Raw genomic sequence first — 22,006 nt, 5'->3', positions numbered from 1 at the left:
TGAGACGGCGGCTCTAATCCATCCCACACGAGCCCCGGGTCGAAGGGCGGCCCTGGTTGAGAGCGGTGCTGGATATCCTCTCGACCACTCCCTCCTCGGCGACCTCCTCTGGTTCCCCGGAAAACCACCAGGCGAGTTCCCTCAAATCCACTCCTCTCCCGCACTGTGGCTGGGGAGGAGACATAAGCCGACATACCGCTGGCTCTTGTAGTGACGGAGTCCTTCTGTCACGGCAGGGATCCAATGAGGCACGGAGATAGAACCAATTGCGGGTATGTATTTATTAAAGGGGCAATCCAAAGAATAAACAGTCCAGGCAGGGGTCGATATCCAACAAATCCAAACATAAACAAAACACGAAGGCAAGGCAAGGCAAGGCAAGGCAAGGCAAGGCAAGGCAAGGCAAGGCAAGGCAAGGCAAGGCAAGGCAAGGCAAGGCAAGGCAAGGCAAGGCAAGGCAAGATGACGGACATGAATAAACATCAACATTAAACAAGGACTCCGTGACTAAGACTCAGACAGACCAGGTATAAATACACAAAAGGATGATGGGGAAACAGGAGACAGGTGGGGAACAATCAATTAACTAAACAAGGAGGAAGGTGACCAAATAAGGAGACAGGAAGTGATAAATGATAAACACCGTGAGAAAGGGGGACATCTAGTGGAAACCCAGGAACACAACCCAGACACTGTGACAAGTCCTGTGTATATATTGTTCGCAACATTATGCTACTATAAATAGCTGTTTCCTTGTTTTCTATCTGCCCTGCAAAGAACAAAAAAGATCATAAAATTGTCTCAGACTGAGAATATTTTGACAGCAACAACCTGAAAAACCCCCCATCTTTACTTACGACATCTCTACTTATGATATTTATTAAGGTTCAGATATGATCAAATTTATTGAGGGTGCTTGTTAGAATGTGAATGTATTATTGCAATAATGACAAAAATTTTGATACATTGGCTGTGTATCAGCTATTGGAAAACAATCTGCATGTAAAACAGATGGGACAGAGACAGAGGCTTAAATATAGAGTGGTTTTCGATGAAAGCTGCGCCACAGAACTTCGGTATCTCTATCTCCAGCTGTGGTTGAAACATAAAATTGCAGAGAGCTTTTTTCAGTCAGTTGCGCTTCAGAATACCTCAAAATACAAATCATTCTGCAAAAAAAAAAAAAAAAAATGTAACAAAAGACAAGTAAACTGAACCCCTTCTTTTAATATTAATTAATTAATTACAGAACTCTTGTGAATGAGACTTGCCGTCATCTACATCTGCCTTGTTTCCACCAAGGTTTTACAATATTAGTGTTGTGAGCAATATCACACCCCTGGGAGCTCCTCTCAGCCCACGTAGGACAGCTTCTTTCAGAAAGCAGCAGTCTATCGCTTGCCATTAAGCCCAAAGCTCTGGAGAGACATGCATAACAAGGAGGAAACCCCGTTAAGTGCTGAATAACATCTGCAGTTAGAATGATCGCCTCTGACATGTCCAATGCTATCCACCTGCAGTATGTGACAGTTTTGCTGTACTGCTGAATGACTGTATTAACAAGGGTTTTTCAAACCGGTCTACTGAAAAAGTAAAAGAAAAATGTTAAATGTTACATGTCTGTGTGTGTTTTTTTTTTTTAAGGAAATTAAATACAAGAATTACATTCTGCTCTCAAAAAACAGCTTGGTACTTTCCCAAGTGATACGTATTCTTTATATATATATATATATATATATATATATATATATATATATATATATATATATATATATATATATATATATATATGTGTGTGTGTGTGTGTGTGTGTGTGTGTGTGTGTGTGTGTGTAAATGAGTATTTACTACATAAAATACAGATAGTAGCTGCCTGTATTTAGGTCAAATTTAGGAGCTCACTTTTCTAGAACACATGTGTCAAACTCCAACACACCTGCCTGGAAGTTTCTAGCACTCCCAAAGACTTTGATTAGCTGGATCAGAGCTTATCTGTGCAAGACAGTGGCCCTCCAGGTGCTGGGTTTGACACATCTACAAAATTAAATTAGTTGTTGTGTTGTCTCCATGTGCCCTGCTGGTATTTTCAGTGATAGGTGATGGTAGAGGACAGGCACAAACTAATAATATAAGAAGTATATTTCCCTTGGATTCACCCTTTTCTCCTGTCGATTGCTAAAAGCTTTCTTCCAGTTTCTCTCTCACTCCTACCCTGGTACGGCTGGGTAATAATGTTCAAATGATCTGAATCTGAGTCGGGTCAGTTAAAAGGTCAGTCTATTAAAACTGCACCAGCCCTCTTTCCAGCCAAAAGTACTGTAATTGGTGGAAACTGAGAGGTAGACAGAAAGCAAAGGCTTTGCTAACTTCATACATCTTAAAGGTGGGCTGAGAACCTGTCAGTTAAATGGTTTCACTTGGTCAACAGAGAGTAAGATTGAGTTTTAAGGAAGAAAGTTTTGCAGAAATGTTTTGATTCTCATCCATAATGGAACTGGCGTAAACACAAAAGCAGAAATCAGTATGTATGACCTTCCTGGTGACTTAATTTAGCCCAATCTGTTTGCAGTCTGTTGAGAGAGTGTGTCGGATCACCAGACTCCAAGATAACTGTCCCCAAGCAAAACTTGTGCATTGCTCTCAGAATAAAACAACTTGAACCTCGCTCTTCTACCCTTGGGCCCGGTCCTTTTCCATACGCTGCACTGCAGTAACACCTCTTGCATTAACACCGGATACTCAAGATGAATATTTGCTTTTTGCAAAGAGCTGCAGCGGGTCATCACTTTTGCCCTCTGCTCATACTCACATGGCTCATATATGATCCTAACTCTCAATGGAGCAAAGATGGAAAACATCCATGACCTTGTCTGCATTTCAAGCCTGGCCTATATTAATATGCGCTTATATTTACATACATTGAAAAGCCATTTCTGATGCCCAAAGTAATATACTTGTACAGTACATTTGAATTGCACAGTTATAGGGATAATGAAACATTTAGCTGAAATGGAAGCTTGCCTCTTTACCATTAGCTTTGGTTGAAGATAACTTTATAATGTAGCTCTGATTAACATGTTTTCATTTTTTCACTGTCTCTCAGCAGTTAATTGTAGTCAGCAAAACTAATTCAGGCAAATGTATCTCCTTTTGGTGAGTTTTTAATTTAGGCCAATTTAGTTAGAAGTTTTTTATAATCAAATCAAGTGTGACAGATTGGTATGTATGACCTTCCTGGTGACTTAATTTAGCCCAATCTGTTTGCAGTCTGTTGAGAGAGTGTGTCGGATCACCAGACTCCAAGATAACTGTCCCCAAGCAAAACTTGTGCATTGCTCTCAGAATAAAACAACTTGAACCTCGCTCTTCTACCCTTGGGCCCGGTCCTTTTCCATACGCTGCACTGCAGTAACACCTCTTGCATTAACACCGGATACTCAAGATGAATATTTGCTTTTTGCAAAGAGCTGCAGCGGGTCATCACTTTTGCCCTCTGCTCATACTCACATGGCTCATATATGATCCTAACTCTCAATGGAGCAAAGATGGAAAACATCCATGACCTTGTCTGCATTTCAAGCCTGGCCTATATTAATATGCGCTTATATTTACATACATTGAAAAGCCATTTCTGATGCCCAAAGTAATATACTTGTACAGTACATTTGAATTGCACAGTTATAGGGATAATGAAACATTTAGCTGAAATGGAAGCTTGCCTCTTTACCATTAGCTTTGGTTGAAGTTAACTTTATAATGTAGCTCTGATTAACATGTTTTCATTTTTTCACTGTCTCTCAGCAGTTAATTGTAGTCAGCAAAACTAATTCAGGCAAATGTATCTCCTTTTGGTGAGTTTTTAATTTAGGCCAATTTAGTTAGAAGTTTTTTATAATCAAATCAAGTGTGACAGATTGGTTTGTTGCAGAGTTTAAAACAGTTTGTTGCTTTGCGGTTTTTGAAAACAAATTGATCTTCAGAAGTGAGACAATGAAGCGTGTCTAATATTCATCAAACTAAACACTGCCTGTCCGTGTCACACACTCACACCTCACAGCACTCATATTGTGCTGCAGGATTCAACACAACATAATTAGCCGTTGATAATTGTATATGTTCCTGTGTAAACAATTCACAAATGCATTAATAAAGCAATTCAGACAGAGACACAAAGAACCAGCAAATTAGGAAAAGATGGAGGACAACTGAGAACACTTACTGCACTCTTTTGATTCCTGGACCCTTGTTTTCATGAAGGCATCAAACAGATGGGGCCAACCACTGTTATCCACTACAACACACATACATATTCTGAAAATGTTATTTATGAAATTGGAAAATGAATATATACAAATGTGTGTGTGTGTGTGTGTGTGATTATGGTAATATGTTGTCATTTTAGTGTGTCTGTGTGTGTGTGTGTGTGTGTGTGTGTGTGTGTGTGTGTGTGTGTGTGTGTGTGTGTGTGTGTGTGTGTGAGAGAGAGCATGCATTTGTATAGAATCCATTGTTCATGTCTTTATGCATTCTTGCCCACAGTCTTACCGCAGTTCTCTTCGTCTGCTCCATTAGGACAGTCCTGCTGCCCGTTGCAGTGCTGTGGTTGAGGCAAACACACTGACAGATTCCCACATGGAAACTGACCCAACGGACACATATCAGAACCTGAAGAATCTACATACACACAAACAAATCCAATAACATAAATTTATTCCGGTCAGGAAAGTAATGCAAAGCAGCAGAAAAAACGCAGAATAACTCATAAATAAATGCAATTACCATGGAAATTTGTGAAAATGTCTTCCAGAATTTATAAAATCCAGCTGAGAGCCACTTCTCAAACAGTTCTGACTCAATCAATCAACCAGCAAAACGTATTTATCCATTGAATTACACTGAACGAATCTGTCTTTGTTTTTTGTTCTCTACGTTTAAATCTCCCCTCTTTTGCAGCAATGGAAATTTTTTTGTTTGGTGTTCCCCTACTGGTTCTCTTTTTTGCTTTTGTGAATGAGTTATATTAATGACACATAACAGGGCAAATAAACACATTTAAAAGATACAGTTCAAAAGTGAAAATCTCAACCAAAACATCTCTGGTTGTTCCAGTGCATTTGATGCTTTTTAGTGTAGTACTGATGTCCAGCTGAAATGTGTGCGAATGTTGGTGTCGTCCCTTTTGGTGCACTTCTGATGGTCAGAGTTCATGATGCAGGTAGGTCACGTGACTGATGGAAGATTTTGGTTGGTTTGTGGTAACCCTGCCACCACTCGCGTGACCTCTCAGCCTCATGACAGCATCACAGTGTGTCTCAAACTGATGACATCACAGCACACTGCAGCTATGATGTGACACCCCGAAAAAGCAAGGTTCCGAACAAGCATGAAATCTTACCTTGTAATCTATTGTCAATAATGAAATCCTTACATTCAAGCCCCAGATATGCAACCCCTGCCAGTGAGCAGGCTTCAAATCAGTGGTATCTGCTGCTTCCAGAAAAATATCATATTAAAGTAACACAACTGAAAGTCTACCAGTAAAAGTGCTTGAACCAGAATCATGTGAGGGAAATACATTTATTATTGCTACAAAGCTCTTAAAGTAAAAGCTCTCAAAGCTCTCCCTCTGCAGTGTACCCAGACTTTTGCATTTGGACTGAGGAAAAATTTCCATTGATACCACTGGGAGATTAAGCAGCGATGGGCATTTCAGGTTTATTTGGAATATTTCTGTTAAAAAAACTGTGTGATACAGGAGAATAATATTAGCTTTTAGACAATAAATTACTTTGTCTGTTTTACTGTACATCAGACAATTCTTTTTGACTTACTGTTGTTTAATTTGTGTGCTTTAATAATCAAATATTTTATAAAGTTATGGATTAAATGTCAATGACTTTTCTAGCTGTTTGTAATTTACTGGACACAACTAAAGAATAAAGATTATTTAGATATTTTATATTTACAATTTCAATAAAATACTTCAGAACTACTTGGCATACCTAGAAAAATGTATATTCATTATAAAAATATCCATGATGTTTACCCAGTGGAAACCCTGGCTCTTCAAATACAGAAAGAAACTGTTAAGAGGGAGCATTAAAATAAGACATATCTTGATATTTTCTAGTTTTAGCTTATTGTAAATGTTGTTTTGTCTCATTTTAATAATTTTAAGGTATCTTGAGGCCCCATTGAAGGTTTGCTGATGCCCCCTAGTGGACCCGGGCCCCATAGTTGAGAACCACTAATCTACAGCACTTTCATTAGATTTATTTATGCAATATTTATTTAATTAATATTAATTGTATAAACTGTACTTTCCCATATAAAAAAATCAAAACATTTAGATGGTGTGTGCTTGCATATTCATCTCTTTATATACTAGTTCACAACAAAAATTCCCACAGTTAAAAATTCCCATAGTCAGGGATAAAATATTTTAGGGTAAGATTCCTTTACCCCAGAGTGATTATGCTATACCAAGGAGCTTTATTGGATCCCTCTCCTCAAGGCCTGGAACAAAACAATGATGTCTCCCCAATGACATCTGTCCTGATGACATCACTGAATTCAATGGCACTTTCATTTGCTTTCATTCTTTGACTCTTTGACAGAAACCTTTAGTCACTGTCCATCCAGCATTCCTCATTCTGCTTTTCATCTACATTATATTCTAGTCAACGGACTTTCTCTCCTTCTCTCTCTTTCTGTCTGCAGGATGAATATAAACCAGTGGTTGGTCTACGTGAAGCCCCAGGGAGATGCTGTCATGTAACACAGACACCTCTACACATCCCCATCAAATCTAAGGGTCAGCTGCAATCCTCAGTCGCTCTCTCTCTCCATCATTCACACACACACACGCACACACGCACACACACACACACACACACACACACTTGAATAATCCTCTCAAATGCCTTTCATCATTATCGGACGGTAAGTCAGTCACATGCATGATAAGTCTGTCTGCCCTGAACCACACACTACCCAATTAGCCTTCACACTCTGGTGTTTTCTTCTTGAAACGAAAACACATCTGCATGCACATGCACAGATCATCTGCATTATCAAATTTACACCAAGACTAATAACAAAAGAAGATGTGTGAGACAGATGTGTGTGTGTGTGTGTGTGTGTGTGTGTGTGAGAGAGAGAGAGAGAGAGAGAGAGAGAGAGAGAGAGAGAGAGAATGTGGCAAATGCACTTTTCAGTTTCAGTCACTCATCAAGTTGGATTTTTTTATAACCTTGAAGGAGATTAATTTAATTCAGTGAGTAAATTACACTGTCAAAGTCCAGAAAAGTATGGGGGGTGGAGTAGCCCTTTAAGTCATCAGTGTTTTTTTCTTTCTATTCATTGCTCAATTCAGCATATTTCTGGGTTGAGGCTGATTTCAACCAGGAAACTATTTCTCAATCAGTTTCTTTTGCCATTTAATTCAGACGACCACGTTCATGCTCCTCTACCCTTATATGACTCATTCCTCTTTGTCCTACTACAGGCATCTATTAAGAATTCATCATGCTAATTAATGAAGTAATTTAAACTTAGAAGCTATCATTACAAATGCAAACATAACTTTGCATTGTGTTCTTCTGGAGGCAGGTATATGAAATGACATCATCAAACAAGAATTCTAAATACCAAAGAAAATAAGTTTCTGTTCTCGAAGGAGAGACGGGCCAACTGATTAATGGTTTTAAAAGGTCATGGAAACCCCAAGGAAAAAAATTAAACATCTACAAATGTACTTAGCATTGACTAACATCTGTGTAATCTTTCAAAAAGAAAAATGAACAAGATAACCACACATATAGGGCTAAACCGATATTAAAATGCTGGCCAATATAAATACACTGATATTAATTTTTATGTTGTAACTGATAACCAGTATTAAAATGTTATACTATTTCCACTAAATAAATGAAGAAAAAAACCTAAAACTAAAAAACTACAAAGTAAAATAAATTAAAGTGCCCCTAGGGAATTTAGGCATCACAACATTATGTATAAGGTTTAACTTTAAGCGATTAGCCGAAAAAAACATGGCAAGCCAACAGAAGGATCTCTACAACCACGCGTGAGGTGAGAGTATCATAGAAGGGTGCATACTTCATGTCCTCCAGTCCTTGAGGGAATATTAAAATCTTGTTTTAAAACTTGTTTCTGTCCATGACCCAAAACACTATAGGTTATTGATAACGAGAGATGGCACAGGTCATATTACAGAGTATAAAAACATGAGAATCTCTTGACAGGTGAGTAAATATGGCGTTGCTTTCCAACACCTTAGGGAATTTTGCACAGAGTGTGTGTTCTTGCATGTGTGTGTCTGTGTCCATCAATCTTCTGACTTCTCCTCAATAATTCAACACACACCCTCTCTCTCTCTCTCTGTCTCTCTCTCTCTCTCTCTCTCTCTCTCTCTCTCTCTCACACACACACACACACATTTTCCACCTGTCTGATACTTTTAGGTTCTCCATCTGATCTAAAACAGGTTGAGTATCTCATAATGATAAAAAGACCAAACAATTACAGCATATCTTTAAAAGCTACATAGAGAACTCACTCACAGGATGCACCTACTGTATCAGATATTCAAACACTCCTTTACACACACTAAAATTAAAATTAAACTCCATAATATATGTGCAAGTAATTTCGGCTTACTATCATTTCACAAAAGTGCTAGATAAGAGGAGAACCAGCATTCTATCAGCATTTCACCATATCTTACCTCTATTACAGCAATATAATACTGACAGGCATTAATATAAAACCTCTAATTATGTTAATTGAAAAGTCTGATCCCGAAAGGCACATCCAACTGCTCATTTACATTGGAAAAAACTCATTATCACATTTTTATTCATTCAATCACATTTATAAAACCATTCAAGACATACTCATACTGATAAAGCTACTTTTAAAAGTGCCCCCCATTATCTACCAGAGCGGTTCATTCCACAGATGATTCATTCTCTCTCTGTTTTACGTCCACCACAAACACCATTAAAATGGATTGAAAGCGGGAAAGTAGCAAGCAGAGGAAAGGAATGTTTGGGAGTATCTCCTGAGACCACAGACAATCATGCGGTTACCTGTGTTCAGAATGAGAGAGCCATGTGAGAGACAGTATGAAGAGACGGGGTAAAAACAGAAGTTGGTCTTACCTGAAAGAAAAGCAAGGGAAAAGGAGAGAGAGGAAAGGAGGAGAGGAGGAAGCATGATGCGTGGTGCTCTGAGAGACAAGTGAGTGTGTATCTCCCATAGGCTGCTAGCTGCTGATCTGAGCAATGGAGAGAAAGAGAGAGAGAGAGAGAGAGAGAGAGAGAGAGAGAGAGAGATTTATCACACAGATAGTACTTGGACATGGAAACATACTCTCTGCTAAACCAGCATGGTTCCTAACACACACTCACACATATGTGTGATTAAGGAAATCCATGTGCTGATTCTATTATTTAAGGCATTCTGTTAATTTCCTGTTAAGACTTTGTAAGGCAGGGAGTCTTCTTAATGTGTGTCTGTGAATGTGTATATTTGCAAGAGCCAGAAACACTAAGGTGGGATGTCTTGTACATACTATAAACTGTTTAAAACTATGAAGAAGATCTCCTTAATCAGCTCAGACCTCAGTGGAGATCCTTCAGGGATGACTGACTGGAAACCCCTCTCTATCTCTAACTGAACTCTGTGCTTCATTTGCATGACAGAAAATGCACCTTTGTACTGTCAAAGTTAGCTGTGTGTAATGAGAAATTATACAACGTAGCCTACTGTAAAATAAAGTAAAATTATAAAAATAAATAAAAATAATTAGGAGTGCAAAGTAAACTAAGAAAGTATCATATCATAAGTAATATAATTAAGCAATTAGGCAAGAAAAACTAAAGATGAAGAATAAGAGTAGATGAGTAATAATAAAAATTGTCTCAGGATGAGAGTTAAACATTGTTAGAAAATTTCAGTCACTTACAAAAAAAAAAAAAAAAACAAACAAAAAAAACCTTCCAATAGCTAATCTAATGAGTACCACATATTAGCAATGTCCTCAGAAAATACAGACCTTTCATCACAGAGGCTGTATTAAATTCAAATTAGCTTTATTGGCATGACCTGCACAGTATTGCCAAAGCATTGTACATTACATCAATAAGGAATAAAAAATATATAATCATAAAACAAAAACAGATCTGTAAAATAATTAAGTATATGTACTTTCTTTTTTCCACAAGCAAGATACAAGACAAATATTAAACTCATTGTAAAAAAAAAGAAAGAAAAGAAAATTACCAATCAAAAACTTTGCACAAAAGTACATGTAAGAAATGTCCACTGGCTGACAGTCTTAGTTTGTGACAGGCTGATAGCTGTTGTTATCACTTTGGAGTTTTCCCCTAAAATGTGACTGAATTTTGCTGCATTTGATAATGCCATATAATTTTTGTTTAATTTGTTTTTGTATTATATGTAGGCTATTATGGCCCTATATTATGGAATGCTTTAACGCTGTCAAGTATGCCTCAATCTTAAGCAGTTCCCAGATTTTTTTAAACTTGATTTAATCGATGTAGCTTTTCCTGTATATTCATCATCTTATAATTATCATTATTCATCTATTTTTGAGATGTTCAGTTTAAAATGTTATTGTGTGTGTAAATTTGATGTGAGAAAGTTGTTGTTTTAAAACGTATATTTTTTATAGTAGTAGTAGTAGTATAATAAATGATAAATAATTCACAGCATCAGCGAAAACGCCCTCATAAGTGTATCTCATTTGTGTTCACTGTTCTGTCATTACTCAAATCCATGAGACTTTCCGCACACGATTCTAGTATTTTTAATATCCACAGCGCCATCTAGAGGAAACCAGGCTAAAGACGCGCTGGCCGCCCCTAACGTCACAGAACCGTACAACGTCATCACCGGGCGACAGGAGCGTAAACAAGCCACAGATCACATTCTGAATTTAAAAAGAAAGTAAAGCATTTAAATATGCCCAAAGTGGTGTCTCGAAGTGTGGTGTGCTCAGACACCCGTGACAGAGAGGAGTATGATGACGGAGAGAAACCCCTGCAAGTGTATTACTGCTTGTGTGGTCAGATGGTCCTCGTTCTGGGTGAGTAACGATAACCACGTCAAGATTCAAGAGTCATGATCGCAGCTGGTCAGTATTCAATGTTGACATTCAGCGAAATTCAAGAAATTATCGTGTTTCCAGTGTTTAACACGGTCTCTCTCACCCCATCTTCACTTCCATCGATGCAATGAGACTCAACGCTTGCTGTGTGGATAATATAGCTTCACTAATTATAACAGGAACTCTCTAAATTCGTCTTGCAGTTTGTGATTGGGTTGTGTTTAGGCTTGGAGTGCAGTTTTGGTGGTGGTTAATTTGCAAACGAATCAGTGGTTTTGAACGAATCTTCGTTCGCTTCAGTGGATCGACTCATACTTCGTTCCCTGAAATAATTTCCTTTTAAAGCAGGTAGGCTAACTGTTTTTTATTCGTTTGGAGCAGGGTGATAAATAAATAAATAAAAATTATATATATATATATATATATATATATATATATATATATATATATATATATAAATATATATATATATATATATATATATATATATATATATATATATATATATATATATTTCTTTTATTGTTTGTTTTAGCTTGATAAAAGTTATTTGACAGTGGAGGTAAACAATAATAGATCTCGCTCTGATCCTTATAATACTTAAACAATCTTTCTGTAGAAGTGTAGTATTTCCGTACACACACACATTTTAATGAGGAATCAGAACGACTTTCGATGAATCAGTTCAATAAAGCCCCTTTCAAATGATTCAATGACACACTAAAAAAATACAGTCACTTGTCTCCACCTATTGGCATAACAGTCTGTCGAAAGAGTGACTAAAATAATATTTTTATAACCGATTCAAACAACTCTGATCAATGGATTGAATCAAATCATTAACACTGTTCTGATCTGTCCTTTGAAGGAGCACTAAGCAAATTTGGCCAAACAATGTTGATATTTGAGATCACCAAAACAAACAGGCCCACACCCCCAGCAGGACCTCGTCCTTGCCCCTGTTTTGTTAACTCTGCCCCACACGTACAACCCTGGCACAGAGGATGACAGAATCTGCTATGCTTGCCAGCCGAGGGTATGATGTTATCGATAAGTGAAAGTCTACCTCTTGCCTGACCGTAATCCTTTTATTTAAGGTTTTGTTCCTCCAAAAATGTTTACCTCCCATTTTTTTATCTGCCATCTTTTTCTATCTCCAACACTGCAGTCAAAAGCGTTTTTCAAATATTGCTTAGTGCACATGTCTACACTAGGGATATGCCGGTATCAAATATGCCTGTTGTGAATAATTGATAATGCTTTTATCACGGTATTGAAATTGAGTTCTAAAAAAGTGGTCATAATACAGTATAACAGGTTAAATAAAATTTTTCTTATAAAAAAATATTTAAACATTTAAATACAATAAAGCAATACAGAAAAATATGTAAAGTTTTACACTGATTAAAGTGCAAAAGAACTATAAAGACCAATAGGTACCACTTTCTAATAAGACCTCATTAGTTAAAATGAATTAATGCATTAGCATTCACAATGAGCAATAGCTACATTTGCTACAGAAGTTATTAATCTTTGTTTAAAAAATACAAGTCTTAGTTCATGTTAGCTCATTAAATAACACAGTTGCAACTTTCAATTTTAACAACGTATTAAATATCGGAATACCTAAGATTAATGAATGTTCAGAAGAATTTTTCATTGGCAGTTTATGTTAACTAATGAAGCCCTAATGTAAAGTTGTGAATTTACAATAAAGAATCAAAACCCTTTCAAACAATATCAAGGGCATGTTGTAGTCCATAAATAGCCTATTAAGTCTAAATATCTAAGTATTTAGCACTGTGGTGAACATCATACCGTATACACAAATCTGAATGGCTATTTAAAATTATTTAAATATTTTTTAGAAAGTAGCAGCTGCTTTATTTATGGGGTTTCCAGAGTAAAGGCTGCATTTTCTGCAGTTTAGCGCCATCGGCTGTCAGAGAGTGAATGTGCTTTCATTCAGCATCTCTCTGTTCCCCCATGTGCTTCTTTTACGTGCTTGTTTACATCAGAGTGCAAAAGAGTCTTTTAAGCAGCATCCAGCGATGTTGTGCATTTTGACCATTTGATCGGAAAAGTATTCTTAACATGCATTCCAAATTATTAATCATTTGTAATATCTAATTATTCACAGTATTTAGAAGTTCCCAAGATAACTAGTCTGCTCCTAAACTCGCTTTTAGAGCAGGCGGACTGATAGTTCACACAACAGGGCTTTGTCCCACTCAGCCTCCCTTATGCTGTGAAGTGTGTCCTTTGGCTTGTGAACATGACATGAGATGCTCAGTTTTTGGGGGGGCATCTCAAAGCACAAGAACAGTCCTGTTCCAGAGTCTGTCTAAATGTCAAACTCCTGCATTCAACACATAGACACTTGGTTTAATATAAGTATTGGTTAACGATTTAGTCTAGTGGTTAAGATGTGGGCTAGTAACCAAAATATTGTGTCTTGAAACCACCATGGTGCCACTGTATTGAGAGCTTTCTTGATGGGCTTGTCCCTGTATTGTACTGTACTCTATTGCTTTGTGTGAATGTGTCAATTTACATTGATAAATTTACATTTATTTATGATAATGTGCTGCAGAAAAGAGAATGTGATTAAGTATTTTTCTTATTGTATATATTAATAATATTGCATAATAAATATATTTAGGGCTGCAACTAACGATTATTTTGATAATCGATTAATCTGTCGATTATTTTTACGATTAATCGATTAATCGGTTTATGTACTTATATTTTAGTTTTTTCCATTTTTTCCCCAAGTAAATTATTAATAAATGGTCTTTATCATTCAGCATAGATTTAAGAGATTTTAACCATTTTGCACTGTCATATCTTCATCAAAAATATACCTGGAGTTGTTTTATTGTGTTAGTAATCCTTTGTCGAACTCTTCTGCAATCAGAACACTGACCCATACTCTAGCAAATTTCACAAGGAGATTTCAAATAATGTTTTCACCATGGCAGTCCTTAGAGCTCCTAAAGTAGTTTAACATCCCAAACAAAGATTATTAAGGAATCTTTCAGAACATATTTTCACGAAGAATAAGGATAAAACAGAATAAAATTGCAGTGCATTGTATTTTATTATATACTGGGAAAAAGCTTTATAGCTTTTGCTGTGAAATTTTAAACAATCCTTCGAAAAAAGTGCCAATGGCATGAAACCTGAATGGAACTCACAATTTAAAGTAAAATCCATCAGAAGGTTGTCCAGAAAAAAAAATAGGACACACACAAAAAACCTGCTGTGTGAAAAAGATTAGTGAATAATACTTAGAAAAAAAAGTGCATTTCAAATATCTACATTTACCTCTCTCATTCAGTCATAATTAGGCTGCACGACTGAATTTTGAACTGGTAAACGACAAACTGATCACAGAACATGCTTTTACGACTAAACATTTGCAAACAACATTGTACTGGAGAATCTGCACAAATGAAAGTCTTAGGGGCCGTTCACAAATCGCGCCTAAAAACGCGTGGAAAACGCTAGGCGCGCCGCTTTCTCCTTCTTTCCAAAGCGCTCGCGCAGAAGCGCCCCTGTGGCGTCTGCCTTTGCTAAGCAACCATGACGTGCTCTCTCCTTGAAGACGCGGAAATTTCAGCAAAGGATAAATGGATTTGCAGCTCAAAAAATCGCTTGCAGTAGCTCTGCTACTAAATTTATTTCAAAATGGAAATCCATATACAACTATGATCAGCTGTTCCTTTCATCTTGACTGAGCTTTTAACGTTGTTACGGGAAAGGATGAAGCTGATTGGTTAGTTCTTGTCACATGACCCGCGGTGCGGTTGCTGCATTCTGAAAAGTTGAAATGTTTTTAACTCGATGCGGTGCGGTGTTGGAAATAACGAACTTGAGCGCGCAAAAGACGCGATATGTGAACGTCCCCTTAAACAGTGCAGTAGTGCAGAGTTTACAGGTTACTCTTCTTTTTTAAAGGCTCAATGTAAAGTACTCCCACATCACGCTGAATGCTGCAGACGTAGACATCAGAGACGCTGTTCGGGAAGCACGTGACATAAAACAAGGCCAGCTATTGGCTATTCGCTACTTCTCCTGTTGTACTGGCTGAGTAAAACCTCCGGTGGCTCATTACTGCCACACTTTGGTCACCGCAGATTTGAAATATGCACGAAATGAGCCGCTTACGGCAAATAAAAGTTATTTAGCAACGAATCGATGACTAAATTAGTTGACAACTATTTTAATAATCGATTTTAATCGATTAAATCGATTCGTTGTTTCAGCTCTAAATATATTACATTAATATATGAATTAGTTCTGATGTGAAAATGGTCATGAATTGATAACTTTTTTCTTGTGATCACTGTCTTTTCCAGCACAGCTGTAGACGACTTCACCTCAGCAAGTGTTTGACAATGAGAAATAACATATTTACCCGAAATGTAATGAGAAGCTAAGGATAATTGCCATGCTCCTTTTCTGCTTTTCATTCATATGGCGTTCTTCATATGATTTCCTTCTAGAAATGAAATGAATGTGATTAAACTCGCTCTCTGTGGTATTTATATTCAAAATTATGCTCGGAAATTAAACTTCTTGAAGCTGAATTGTTTTAAAGTGTCCAAACCTTTATGACTTCCATTCTTCTGTGAAACTTTTTGTCCCTAAATTGGAAGTCAATAGTCATCAAAACAGTTTGGTTCCCAACATTGGTCAAAATATCCTCTTTTGTGTTCTGTTACAGAAAGTAAGGCATACAGCTTTGAAATGACATGAGGGTGAATAAATATTGATGGAATTGTTTGGAGAATTGTCCCTTTAAAAATGTCTATTCATAGCTACATTACAATGAATTTCAACTAAATGTAACTTATATTTCAATAGTGCATTGTGTACAATCATTACAGGCTAATACTGCAGACATCTAAATGTTCTAGTTGATATCTAAGGTCAGTGAGACCATCGGTCGATAGGGCATCACCTTTCTGCTTTAAAAGAGAAGATTTTGTCTGTTGGCTCTTCGCTTTGTGTGAGAAGTAAAGAGAGAGATAATTAAGCTTCTGTGTTCCTTTTTAGACTGTCAGATAGAGAAATTACCCATGAGGCCACGGGACAAAGCCAGAGTGATTGATGCAGCAAAACACGCCCACAAGTTCTGCAACGTGGAGGAAGATGAGACTGTGTATTTGAAAAGGTGTGTTTGTGTGTGTGTGTCTGTGTGTTTGTGTTGAAATTGTGCATTGAGGCATTGATTAAGATTCACTTTATGTCTCTGTGCAGGTCAGAGGGCATCGAAAAACAGTTTCGCAAAAAATGTGGGAAGTAAGTAAGCCCACATGCTCATTTCACAATATCTCACAACAGGAAGCTGGCATACAGAGTTCATGATATGTAAACATATACTGCATGAAATGTGTTACATACAAACACAATTACCATATTTTTTTTCATAGTTTGGGTGGTCCTGCGACTTATAGTCAGGTGCGACTTATTTATCAAAATTAATTTGACATGAACCAAGAGAAAACATTACCGTCTCCAGCCGCCAGAGGGCGCTCTATGCTGCTCAGTGCTCCTGTAGTCTACACTGAAGACATAGAGCGCCCTCTTGCGGCTGTAGATGGTAATGTTTTCTATTGGTGCTTGGTTCTAAATAAATGCGACTTATAGTCCAGTGCGACTTATATATGTTTTTTTCCTCGTCCTGACGTATTTTTGGACTGATGCGACTCATACTCAGGTGCGACTTATAGTCCGAAAAATACGGTATATATCACTTGTTTATAGCATACCGTTTATTCAATAGTAACTTAAACTTCTTATACACCACGGCTCTCTGCTATAGTTGATTCTGCTGTCAAATATTTTATATTGGCTAATGGCTACACTGTACCATACACTACCATTCAAAAGTTTGGGTCATAAAAAAATATAAATAAAAAAAACTGTACTTTTTTTTTTATTCAGCAAGGGTGCATAAAATAGTTCAAAAGTGAAGATGCATGAATAATTGAAAAAAGTGAATAATTCATGAATGAATTAAAATAGAAAACATTTATTTTAAATCGTAGTAATCTAATTATTTTAAATAGTAATCGTTCTCAGTATTTGTTTTTGAGTAAATGCAGCATTTGTGAGCATAAGAGTTTTCTATTAAAATATAAAAGAATCTTACGATCCCAAATTTTGAACAGTATAATAAAATGATTAAATCAATATTCCATGTCCATTCATTAATTTATTTATTTAGTAAGTAGGATTGTAATAAGCCTGATAGAGTAGTCATAAATAATTCCCTTCAGGATGAAACATAACTGGCTGACTTCACGATCCAATAAATATCATTTAGCCTCGCAATTTATGACTCAGTCATGAAAACCATGGTCTTTTTTCAGTCATATAATCTCCTGTCCATAAATAAGCATGCACAACAGTCAGTCCCGAGCTTCCCATGTCACCATGCTGTGCCCAAGAGGCTGACGTCAAGGCTAAGAGAATGATTGCAGAAATGGCAGTGTGCTTGTAGAATGTGCTAATTAAGTGTGATGTCAGCATTTTTAGAAAGTTTGATTACTGTCTGAGTCAGCTGATCTGACTGTTCTGATAAATCAACTCTGAAAGTGTCTCAGATTTGAGAAATCTGTAGGTGCTTAAACAGTTTTAACTGTCTTTCTGTAGGTGTGGTCTGCTCTTGTTTTATCAGCATCAGATGAAAAGCACTCCAGTGACATTCATCGTGGATGGAGCGCTGGTGAAGTTCGGCCAGGGATTTGGCAACACAAGCGTATACAGCCAGAAGCAAGAAACACCGAAGAAAGTCAGGGTAAGACAACAAGTGTTTGTTTGAAAAGATGTGAGAGAATTGCAGAATGTGAGGTCAACAATTTCTGTGTGTGTTGTAGGTTATGATGACAAAGCGCACCAAAGACATGGGCAAGTTCAGCTCTGTTACTGTTTCAACCATCGATGAAGAAGAGGAAGAGATTGAAGCTGTGAGTTTAAGTTCATCAGATATCCATCAGGACTGACTCAACCCTTACATCATCTCTCTTTATGGACAGCTGTCATTGATTGTCATTGGTTTATCCTACAGCGGGAGGTGGCAGATTCTTATGCCCAGAATGCCAAAGTGATTGAGAAACAGCTGGAGAGGAAAGGAATGAGCAAGAGACGACTTCAGGAACTGGTAAGAGCACACACAGGAAGATGAAAGAAAAGGGTGGTGTGCATTCATGCTCGAGGCAGATTGAAACTTTAATATAGTCTGCACAGCTAATGAATTTAGAGTTTAAGGTGACAGAGATCCCTCTCACACACTCACACACACACACTTAATCTTATTTACCTTGGCAGCTCTTTAAAGTGGTTTGGTTAAGAAGCTGAAGTCTTGTATTTGATTATCTTAAAAAGTGTGGAGATAAGCACACAGCACAAGTTCTTGAGTCACACTGTAAACACACACACACACACACACACACACACACACACACACACATTAGGCCATTCTGAAGCCAACATAATTGAGGCCCTTTTTCACTTACTATGAAAGACTGTGTACTGTGTTGCGTTGTCTTCAGCTAAGCTTAAAAAAAAAAAAAGAATACCGTTTAATGGCTAATGCCGTTTGATTCAAGAACAAATGACTTTTATCTGCAGGTTGTTTTAATGAATCACACAAAGACTCACAAACTCAAAAGTTATTGTTGTTATGAACTCATTTGAACTCATATGATAAACATATGACCTGTGACTGAACATTCACACACACGTACTAATTAAGTTTGTATTTTTTTTTATGTTTTTGAATTAAGTTTCTAATGTTCACCAATGCTACATTTATTTGATGAAAAATACAGTTAAAACAGTAATATAGTGAAAAACCATTACAAATCAGAAGCAAGAATTCAAACTGCTTAAATTTTTGAAGAAACAAACTTTTTTTTTTTTAAAGAACAGCATTTATTTGAAATAAAAATCCTTTGTTGTAACATAAGTGTCTCAATATAAATGTGATCATTTTCATGTGTTGAATGCTGAATAAGCTTTTATTTTCTTTTTTAAATCTTAGCTGAAACTTTTTTTAAGCTGAATTCTGAAGGATCATGTGACACTGAAGACCGACATAAAAGCTGCTGAAAATTCAGCTTTGCTGAATATAATTAATAGACAATATAATTATAGCTTTTGCTATAATTATATTTTATACACATACACATAAAAAATTATTATTTTTTTTTTTAAATTAGAACATTATTATACAAAATATATTTTACATAGTGGTAATATTTTAAAATAGTACTTAAAAAATGGTGTGCATATATATAGGGGTGCTAGGGGTGTGCAGGGGACTTCCTTGTTTCCATTTTTTTTGAAACTGCTGTGCAGACACAAAAAAGCCCATAAATCAAGTGCATGTGAGCTGTAGAACCTCACTCTGGGAATTTGTGGACTTGATACTAAAATTGCAGCTGATAGGAACAGAGAGAGTTTTGCTGATCTAAGCAAGAGCAAGTCTTGCACACACTAAGAATACTCACACTCACACAGGCTCTGTTAATGTGATTCGTACATGAGTGAGTTTTCATCTGGAAAAAAATTAAATGATAGTTGCTTACAATACTGTGAATATGTGAATGGAAAGGCTACCATTTACCATCTTTAAACCCACAGAGAAAGGTTCAGTTTGAGGATGTGGTATCAGAGACTGACTTAAATGAGAATTGATTTAACAGATTTAAACTGATTTTGTTTGTCATCTGAAATGGCTTTTCTGTACACAGGCGGAGCTTGAGGCGAAGAAAGCCAAAATGAAGGGAACTCTCATTGACAACCAGTTCAAATGAAGATTGTGTGTAAATGAGAGAGACAGAGCAAATGAATGAGTCGTCTCATCTAACTGCTGGAGTCTGTGTGTATTTGTGCAGTTTTGTGTCTATGAAAGGAGAAGGAGAGTATTGTTTTTTTTTTTTATTACAGATTTATTTAAATGTTTGAATGGTAAAAATGATTTTCATACTGTTTTTCATTTAATAAAAAAAACTGATTTTTCTTATGTCCGCTGGCAAAATTATTTTTGTCTTTTATTAGATATAGACATGTGCAGAGTTTGTAGGACTTGAGTTTCTCTGACATGTCATTTCAAGGCTACTGTGTTTGTGTAATGTGTGGAATTGGGTTTTTTGTTTTGTTTTTTCTCTCTTTTTTTTCCTCTGTCCTTCAACACAGCATGTGTTCATGGTCATATTCACACATGTTCAGTTCAGTTTTGTGACCAAGATCGATCAAGCAAATCACTGGAAGTGCCATGTGGACAGAACCTAGAGAACCTCTGAAGAGTGATGATCTGCACCTGCAGGAAGAAAGCTGTGTGTATTTGTACGGCTGGGCCAGTGTTTCTCAGTCCAATGCAGTCTGTGATTAATAATCAGATTCTGGATCAGTGAACAGTAGATGAGCATTACTTCACACCTGCACAGACCCCTGTGAGACATTGTACCTGCGCAGGTGCAGCTAACTGCCCCTCATGCTGGACAGACATCATATCACACCGTCTATAATGAACCCACCAGCTGCTGCTGACATATGACCAGATTATGACCCTAAACAGGACAAACGCAAATGGTTTGGAGAATGGAGAGGTGGATTATTATCTGTGTCTGGTTGCACGTTACATATGAAGTCTTTGTCTTTTCATATAATCAGTGTAGCAGTAATGTAAGTATGTTGTAAATAGGAAAAAGAACAGATGCAAATGAAGGTTTGATTTAAACGTCTTCATTAGATGCTTATTAAAACAAAAATTCTATTTTGGGAAATGTGTTGGAGTTTGGTGGTATAATGAGAAAAATTAGGCATGCAGTCCTGCAGTGAACGCCTCAGTGAAGAATAAATTGTTCATTTTAATTATTAAAATGTGTTACATTTTTAATCAATAGTTAGTAATAATTTTACTATTAGTATTACGATTACTAATTATAGTTTATATTGGTGAACAGATTATCTGCAGCTGGCTAAGCTACTTGACTATTTTCAGCTTCAGAGATTTTTTACAGGGTAAGATGGGGGACACCTGATACAGCCACCTCTAGGGTCGGCACAGAAGGCCCAGAGTGGCATATTGTTACTTGTGTTATTATTTTTACATTTATTAGTTATTTTAATTAATAGGGGTTTCATAATACAATGAATGTGATGTACATTTCAGACATTCATATCGATTAAAAACTAGTTTAATAGAGTGAAATCATTATATTGACATTTATAATGTGGCTATTATGACATATTTTCAATTAAAACATGGACAAGTAAATATGGAATATGGATTCATATTCATATGTATATAATTTTGCCTTTCAGATGAATCTCTTTTACTGGAATTCTGCTTAGATTTGTCATTATTTATTCAATTATTCAACTAAATTGTCAAATAGTTAAGTATTTTATATTAATTATATCAAGTAATTTATACGTTCTGTAAAGGTTTGTGCACAGGGCTAGCTTACCCCTCAACAGGTATTTTCATATATATATATATATATATATATATATATATATTGTCTTCAAATTATTATCATATAATATCAAAATATTTCAGTGCACTTAATTATTATCGACACAATTTATCTATAAAGACTATTCTTGGATTGAAATATGACACGATGTGGAAAGAAAACAAATACAAATTTAGGTAAATGTCACGTGAGCAATATTTACCTGCGTCATTTCGTCAAGCATCATAATTTTGTAAAATTATGAAGAGACACTGAAAATTGTTTAACTGTGTATATTTATGACACATAAAATGTCAGTTATAAAATTTGCCCTGTAAGTCAGTATTTTTATTTCAAATATTTTTCAAAATGCCATTTCT

At 36.4% G+C, this 22,006-nt stretch overlaps 2 protein-coding genes across 2 annotated transcripts in view; one reads left to right on the top strand and one right to left on the bottom strand.

The window, feature by feature from the left end:
- Positions 1 to 9,261, bottom strand: part of rxfp2l (relaxin family peptide receptor 2, like) — a 32,531-nt gene extending 23,270 nt beyond the window's left edge. The window contains exons 1-3 of the mRNA XM_059548064.1: positions 9,182 to 9,261; positions 4,545 to 4,673; positions 4,219 to 4,290 (exon numbers count right to left, since the gene is read on the bottom strand). Coding sequence (XP_059404047.1) covers positions 4,219 to 4,290; positions 4,545 to 4,673; positions 9,182 to 9,236 — 256 coding nt within the window. The 5' untranslated portion in view covers positions 9,237 to 9,261. The remainder of the gene's footprint in view (positions 1 to 4,218; positions 4,291 to 4,544; positions 4,674 to 9,181) is intronic.
- A 1,635-nt stretch (positions 9,262 to 10,896) lies between these two features.
- On the top strand, positions 10,897 to 20,951 carry LOC132139590 (STING ER exit protein-like). The gene is made up of 7 exons (XM_059548063.1): positions 10,897 to 11,130; positions 16,213 to 16,330; positions 16,417 to 16,458; positions 17,815 to 17,959; positions 18,039 to 18,128; positions 18,230 to 18,322; positions 19,917 to 20,951. The coding sequence occupies exons 1-7, from the start codon at positions 11,007 to 11,009 to the stop codon at positions 19,977 to 19,979; spliced, it is 675 nt and encodes a 224-aa protein (XP_059404046.1). The 5' UTR covers positions 10,897 to 11,006; the 3' UTR covers positions 19,980 to 20,951.
- The last annotated feature ends 1,055 nt before the right edge of the window (positions 20,952 to 22,006 follow it).

This window comes from Carassius carassius, chromosome 4 (assembly GCF_963082965.1).
Source record: "Carassius carassius chromosome 4, fCarCar2.1, whole genome shotgun sequence".
NCBI lineage: Eukaryota > Metazoa > Chordata > Actinopteri > Cypriniformes > Cyprinidae > Carassius > Carassius carassius.
This window is presented reverse-complemented; position numbering and strand designations above follow the sequence as displayed.